Here is a 7,964-nt window from a genome sequence, read left to right on the forward strand (position 1 = left end):
TGGACCACAGTAGTATTCTGAGTATTCTGAGGTGGGATAATGAGGAGTATTGAGGACTCATCGAGCTTCATGCAAGAACTTTTTGCCCGTCTTCAGTCTTACTTTTTTATTCTTTGCTAGAGTGTTCCATTTGTTAAATATTAATTTTAGCTTCAATTTTAGTTAATCAGTGCCTCTAAATTCTGCCGTGGAGCCTCATGTCCTGCACAAATACAACACATTTTGTGGAAACATTAACCCTGGAGGGGAAAATATGAATGAAGGTGTATTATGATCAGAATCGTCTTTGCATGAAGCCCAGTGTTGACGTGCTGTTAAATTTTAATGTAGCGTAGCATGAAGCATGCAGATAACTATGTGATTACAGTAGTAGGTTGTGTAACTGTTGTTCCACGTTATGAGCTTTGATGTCAATGAATTGATCATTGGAAGTTTCACCGAAATCCTTTGAATTCTCAGACTAAGACTGAATTTCTTTTTACTTATAAACAAAACGACATTCATCTTGAATTTCTCATCCCTTTATACGACATGTATATAAAATGTAAATCTTTCTTTTTGTTGTTGTTCATCAGTTCTAAGGAACACTTAGCAAGCAAGAGCTTTACTGAGAAGTAACATTAGCCGTACAATACTGTAGCGTTAAAAGGATGATGAGGAGTGATCACAAATATTCAGTTTATTGTTTTATTGTTATTTATTGTTGGAACTGAAATAGTTACTGTCGACAAAACAACAACATCCACTAATTATCTGACAGCCCTCCAGAACGGAACTGAAGAAGTAACTTAAGGTTTGACTTCATCAATAAATACAGCATAAATTAATATTACCTGACACTAAATGTGAACCATAGCACCAGGTTTCTGTACCTCGATTCCAGTTGTTTCTTCTAATGCAGCGATACATTTACTTCTCTTTTCTTTGGCAGATATCTGTAAAAATATAAAACATATCTCTGGCTGCTTTTCAGACCTGTTGGTTCAGTCTCTAAGCTCTTCACCTATTTTCAAACTAATGCTAATAATCTCCATCAACTGTCACTTTTTGCCACTCAGTGGCCGTAACCATGGAGACTTCAGCTTCCTGTGACGTCATGTACAGACCACAATGCTCAAAGAACAGCTGACATTCCCCAGACAGAGTAAACAAATATGGCAGCCTTCAAACAATGATTTTTATATCTAACCCAAACAAAAATGTCCATAATTAGCCAGAGAAACACTCCTGATGGGTACGATGCCTACATCACCTGGCAGACAGACGTATAGTACGTGTAGTAGGACGTGGTAAAAACCTTTTTTTATTTGTTTATCCCACAGGGATCAGTCCGTGCTGTCCTTTTGATTTAAGCAGCCTAATGTGTCACTCCTTATCTGATCTGAAGAACTAAACCCCGTCTTTCATGTGTAGTGTTTTACTATGGAGGAGGTGGTCGGAACAATAAATCTGACAGAATGGCAGCAGCAGAAGCAGCAGCAGCAGCAGCTCTCTGGTGTCACTTGAATCCAACTTTGGATGTAGAATGATAATCTTACTGTCTTTAAAGTGCCACACAGTCACTAGGACTCTCACCTCTGGTAAGAAAAAAAAAAACATCTAGAATGAGCTTAAATTTCTCCTTTTTCCTCAGGTGGAATGGAACCAAAGAAGCTGACCTACATCAAATCGAAAACACGAGCCACACCAAGCCAACAGAAAGAACAGACGAGACTTCAGCTCGCCAGCTGTAAGAAAACCACATTCACTTAAATGGGGAAAACATTCACAATTTATTTACTGTAAATTTACAGTAAATTACTGGCTAATAATTGCATCACTTTCACAGCATTTCTGCAGCAATTCACACTAAAGATCTTGTAATGTTAAAATACAGTAATTTATTGTGGTAAATGACAGTAAAATGATGTGAAACGCTGGTAATATGTTACAGTGAAGCTACTAGGTCTCTACCTCTAACTGGCAATTAATTTTTTTTAATCCAAAACCAAACTTTCTTTTACTCTGCAGTCTAACATTAGGCTTCATTTTCATTCTACTAATGTGATTCACAAAATAGAAGTTCAACAACTGAAAATCATATCGTATTTTCCTTCAATGAAACAGGAAGTAATGTGGTATATTTGGAATTTAAAGCTCTCTCCACGGCGTCTTCAGCCCTAAATAAACCTGGTGCTTCTCCAGATTCAAGAGACAAACGTTCACAGATGAATTCAGACGACCAGATCTATGTCCGTGGTACGATTAACAGAACATTTTTTCCAAAGAGATAAGAGCTACGAGCTTATTCTCCACCTACAAAAATGTCTGGTTTTATGTGAATCAAATCTCTTTTCTTTGTCAGGTATTAAAGGAAAAACAATAAATTGACTTGTTTTAGGTTTTAAAAACGAGTTTACAAATAACCAAAAATTACACTAAGTCCTTGTTATCAGGTTGCCACATGTGAAGGACATTTCAAGTCCTGACGAGATTAATTCACAAAAGTGTTGCTTAGGAAATGGATTTTCAGCTGCAGTCATGTAAAATGCAAAATAGCTCCAATTCTCTGTTCAGATTCTCATAATAACTCGAGAACAACCCGACTGCTGCTCCCCGAGGATTTTTAAGACCTAAAAACATGGTCGCTGTTTTTTTCCCCAGTGGAAAACACGACGTCTCTGTTGTTATTTAGTTTTTCCCACCCTGAAGATGTACAGTGGCGAGTGTAATTCCAAGTTTCGCAAATTTGCAGCAGGTGGACGTTTTATTTACTGAGATAAATGGAGAATCAGCTGCGAGGAGCTTTATCATCCAGAGCAGTGAGAAACATTTTTACAGCAGCTACACGTCGCTTTAAAAACCCATTTTCATCCCCACTGAGCAGAAAGTGAACTAAACACACGGCTAACGCAAGACTCCCACTCATCAGTTACATCTTACTACAGAACATTAACCCTGGCATTTACAACAGGTGTGCAGCAGCAGCAGCAGCAGCAGCAGTACTAGTAGTACTAGTAATAGTACTAGTAGTACTAGTACTAGTAACTGTAAGATGAACCCGTGGGCTAAAAACAAGCCACTGGTTGTGAATCATCACTACACAAAATGCACATAAAGATACATGAATGGCTTTTTATTTATGCATGAACTGAGCATGTACATGTTATATAATTTAAGGCAATGGGGTCAAACTCAAGTGGAGCATTAACATAACAGCATTATGCTGTAAGTAATGGCAACTCCAGATTTATTAGTGCAAAGAAGAACGAGTAAATTAGGAGAATGTTTACGTTTAATAAATTATTCTTTTAAAAAATAGTGTTGTCTTCGTTCCACGTCTCTGACTTGAACAGTGGATTGATCAGAATATTAACTTATCCTCAGTCTTTTATGAAGTTTTTGCACTTTGCAAAGTCATGCTGTGGACAGATTAGACCCTCTGGCAGAGCTGCTTTTGGCCCACGGCCTGTATTTAATTTGTTTCATTTATTTGGATCTCCGTTAGCTTTGGCTAAGACATTGCTATTCTTCCTGGAGTCCACACCCAACACACTTATCTTTACACTGCAGTGCTCAATTACTAAAAAACTACAAAACAAAAAGGAAAACCATACATATAGTTCAGGACCTATAGTTCAAATCGGCAGTAAAATCAGAATGTAGTTATTAGAATAATGAATAAATGGTCAGTTATATATCTACTTACATGAGTACACAAGTATTATCTTATGAGAAGTGATGCAGTATATTAAATTTATAATTTGGATCTCATAAAACCATTTAGACTTACACTGATTTACATTGATTAATTGCACGTTGAACTGCACGTAAAGTAAACACATATTCAGCTTTAATTAAGACAATTTACTGCAGAATACACGCACTGCAAAGCTTTAAACTTGGATACAGGATCTCACTCTGTTCCGCATCTTCCATTTCAGAGTTTCTGACGTCCGCCTGAAGCAGGAATCAAGTTGGAATTATTGCTCCACCGTACACAGAACAGAGGATCCTTAAACTCCACAGGACGGACGCTGTGTCTGTGAAACACGATGAAGCTCAGAACTGGACAGTGAACGAACTTGGCGTCGTGAGCTTCCACCTGCACTCGATGGGGTGTAAAGAAGAAGCCCGCTGCATTTCACGTGTAGTGAGAAACCATCTGGCAGCCATTTTGGAGGTCTGCGCTTCACTGGCATCACAACTGTGAGCGGTTTAAATGCACAACTCCCCCTCCCACACCCCCCACCCCCCAGGCATGCTCACACATGGTTGATTTCTCTGATGTTTTTTTGTTTTAGCAATGATAAAACCTACCTAAACATGTCTAACAGAGTCATCTAAACACATCCCGTTTAAGCTAATCTCAGCTAACAGTAGCAGCCGGATCTCAGCACAGCCACCAACATAACCTCACCCAAGCTGCAGCTGTAGTTAGGTTAAATTTATGAATTTATCAGCCAAATAAATAAGTAAATAAACACTCATATGCAGACTATGAGTTTTTGGGGTTATGCAAAGTGAAACCAAAGCAAATTGTTTAGGTTTGGTTAAAGACTGGAACACGTAGTTTGATATGAAATGTTAAACATTTTAATGTGGCTTTTACTCGTATCCATTCATCACTGACTAACGTTTGTCTCTGGCGTCAACACAGGACGACGTTTCCTGCACTGGAGCTAAATGTTCCCACGCAAACAGAGCACTTTGTAGTTTTAGAAGATATGTACTTAAATGAGGCAAAAGGCGCTAACATTAAATATGGAACTGTCAATATTTTGTTGTTGCTGCAGTGAATTTGGTCAACTTTAGTTCCATATAACACCATAACATATCAGCGTGGCTAGACGTACGATAATTATCATATGTGTACAATAATATCACCCTCTAATGATCAACAAATCCAAAAATCTCATAATGTATCTTAATTTGACCCCTTCAATACTTGACTATTAGCAAATAATCATGCAGAAAAACACATAAGAAATCCAGGTTCAGCCACTCAGATGGGTTTGAAAGAGTAAAAGGCCTTTAATTTAACTGGCTGGAGTCATTAAAAAAAAGACACCTCCATGTTTTGGTATGAAAGTATGAAACTACAACGTGTAAAATCACAGCATATAAAATATAAAATAACCCGTCCAATGCTATGACAATTTATAGTATCATAAAACACAGTTGAGTTACCTTTTTGTTTTAACGAGACAAAAGGACTCAAGACACCATCTCTGAGACAAAAAAAATATTTTTACAACAATCTCAACAAAGAAGATGAGAGGTCTAAGTCCTCACTGAGACCAGAATGAGTGGTGGCCTTAAGGGCATAAATCCAATAAGCTTCTCTTTGTTTGAGTCTTTTAGGGTTGAATTACTTCCATGCTGTGTTTCTAGGAAGCGTTTGGCCATGAGATAATTCAAGTTTCCAGTCCAAATGGCTCATTTTTAATGACTCCAGTCTGTCAAATTAAAGGGCTTTTGCTTTTTCAAACCCCTTTGTGTGTCTGGACCTGGATTTTTTTATGCATTTTTCCGCACGATGTTTCCATTTTCCTTCAGCCATTAGTTCCCTCTCCAGTGCACCATTGGTTTGAGGGACATCAAACATTTTGGAAAATAAGATAATTTCTAGCTTCTGGTTTGATAATTTGTCATTTCCCATCTGGCAACACTGTCACATGTAGACATACATCATACCTGTTTCACAGCTTGGTGTTTAAAGCTACGTTCACATCCAGGCAGCATTTGACCTCCACCATCATTTACGAAGCCTTTTTAGTTCTTTAGCATGCTAGCTAATAGCCAATTCAGGCCACACAATGCCATAGCCTGCTGTCTGGTTATATCTTAACCCAAACAAGGGCAGAAAATAATGCATGTTGCTTGAAGCAGGTTCAAGCATTTAAACAGCTTTTCATAAGCACCATCGTTTCACCACCAGACCTCCACTATGGCACCAGCTGTGCTCGCTGTCGGAGTCCGAAGTCCTGCATTTTCCAGCCATGTGTAAACATTTTAAAGAATTGCTCATTTTGCATCAGAAGTAGTGAAGATCAAAGGAAGTAAACATGCATGAGATGGAACTTTACAATGTCACAAATTGTGATTCCATCCTTAAAATATTCCATGTACAGCACTAACTACTGCTTGCCATGTACGAGCTCTATACCTGACTGAGTAATGTGAATCTTTACAGTGTGCACCAACTAGTTGGAGACTTTTTATTTATTGTCACGGTGTTAATATCTACTTGCATGCGACCACCCCATCGGGCTGTTTCTAATTACAGTGATGACACATCATATAAATCCATCGTATGTTTTATTGCAAATACAGATATGTGAGTCTTGACGTGCACTTTTAAATATTTAACGAATAATTACATATGAATTAATCTGCCGCTGTTTTTGTAGGTGTGTTTTTTTTTTGTTTTTTTGAAACAGTGCATGTCTCATGTTGAAATGAACCTCATTGTGTGTGAACTGCATTCTTAATTTTCTGTGCGTTTCCACAGTTATGACATCGAGACAACGCAGTGAGTTTTGCATGTAACTCTAGTTATAAAGCACCTACGGGCGCCTAGTAAACATTGTTGTGCTAGCTCAGGGAAAAACGACATTTATTGTCTCGGATAGATGCTGTGGACTTATTTAATTATCCTCAACGTTGGTATGTGCAACCATTTCATTAGAAGCGGTTTAAGTCTGTACATATATCTGTCAGATATCTCACTGTGTCCTTTATATTTCCGTTTGTAGTGTTATGAATGCATCCTCCTGGCCTTTTTTGTCCACTCCCTGCTGTCCATGTGTAGATATTTGCCAAAATGCATACTGCTCTGAGCTAATCTCATACACAGAAAATGAATGCAAGTAAATCTACATATCAGGCCTGCCTATAGCCATAGAGACAGTTTACATTTTCACACGAAACACAGCTCTGGAGCACCGTAACGTTGCACAATATCACTGGTATTCTCATAATACTGCACTCACCTTTCAGTTGCTCACATGCTACATGTATATTTATATATATTGAAGGTGATATTTGAAAAAAAATAAATAAAAAATGCAGCAGCGTTTATGCCAAGAGCAACACATGTTTAATAAGTGATGTATGTAGCAAACACAGTTGGAGTTAGTGGATCAGGGAACAGATTGGCTGTACTGATACGGGTAGATGGAGCGCGGCGTCTGTGTTTTTAAAAATGGCTCAAACTGTAACGAAGAGTGTTGTATTTTTCTAACGTTCGATTCCCTGTATTTCTACTTAGCACTGATGAGTCTGATTTACCATTTATAGCCACACATTAGCACTCACTATGACAGTAGCTCTCCTTTAAATGTGTGCCGTGGTTTCTTTTTTTTTGTTTGTTTGTTTGTTTGTTTGTTTGTTTTCTTTCAGAACCCGATAATAACCGTGATGTTCTTGTGTGACAGTCACCTTAGCAGTTCAAAATGAGAATTGTATATTACTGATATTCTTTGTTTAATGTCGGAGAAAGAAAGAAAAAATAAACTATTTCAGTACTTATACTAATCCAATGCAGCTGCCTCTGTGTTTGTCGTGTTTGAGTTTTAACCCGTTAACGTTCCTCTGGGTGGTTTATGTGACAGCACCAGCTTTTTGAGTTGTGTTTGAGTAAACGCTGCATGATGCAATATGTCATTTTCTTCTGATTTCATTTATAAAAGTTACTAAAGGATTCAACCAACAAAAAAAATCTGGCAAAACCAGCAACTTGTTATTTTTACAAACTTCAAAAGTTATGACCTTTTTATTCAAAATGTGTCCAAACGTCCTTTTGGAGTCTCCAAACCTCACAGTTTGGAAACGCCAGGTTAGAAACTCATTTTTATATTCAATTTGAACTGGAAGTAGGTAAAACATTATGCTGTGATAATCTTGTGTTATCCAGATGAAATCTGTCCTCACTTTCCTTTGCAGGCATCAGATAGCAAAAGAAAATTCATGCGAACCCAACA

At 37.8% G+C, this 7,964-nt stretch overlaps 1 protein-coding gene across 3 annotated transcripts in view; it reads left to right on the forward strand.

Moving 5' to 3' along the window:
• LOC125017783 (nck-associated protein 5-like) overlaps positions 1-7,523 on the forward strand; it is a 63,900-nt gene extending 56,377 nt beyond the window's left edge. For all 3 annotated transcript variants that reach the window (XM_047601270.1, XM_047601268.1, XM_047601269.1), the window contains 2 exons: positions 1,634-1,729; positions 3,924-7,523. In XM_047601270.1, coding sequence (XP_047457226.1) covers positions 1,634-1,729; positions 3,924-3,925 — 98 coding nt within the window. In that variant the 3' untranslated portion in view covers positions 3,926-7,523. The remainder of the gene's footprint in view (positions 1-1,633; positions 1,730-3,923) is intronic.
• The last annotated feature ends 441 nt before the right edge of the window (positions 7,524-7,964 follow it).

This window comes from Mugil cephalus, chromosome 12, assembly GCF_022458985.1.
Source record: "Mugil cephalus isolate CIBA_MC_2020 chromosome 12, CIBA_Mcephalus_1.1, whole genome shotgun sequence".
Taxonomy (NCBI): domain Eukaryota; kingdom Metazoa; phylum Chordata; class Actinopteri; order Mugiliformes; family Mugilidae; genus Mugil; species Mugil cephalus.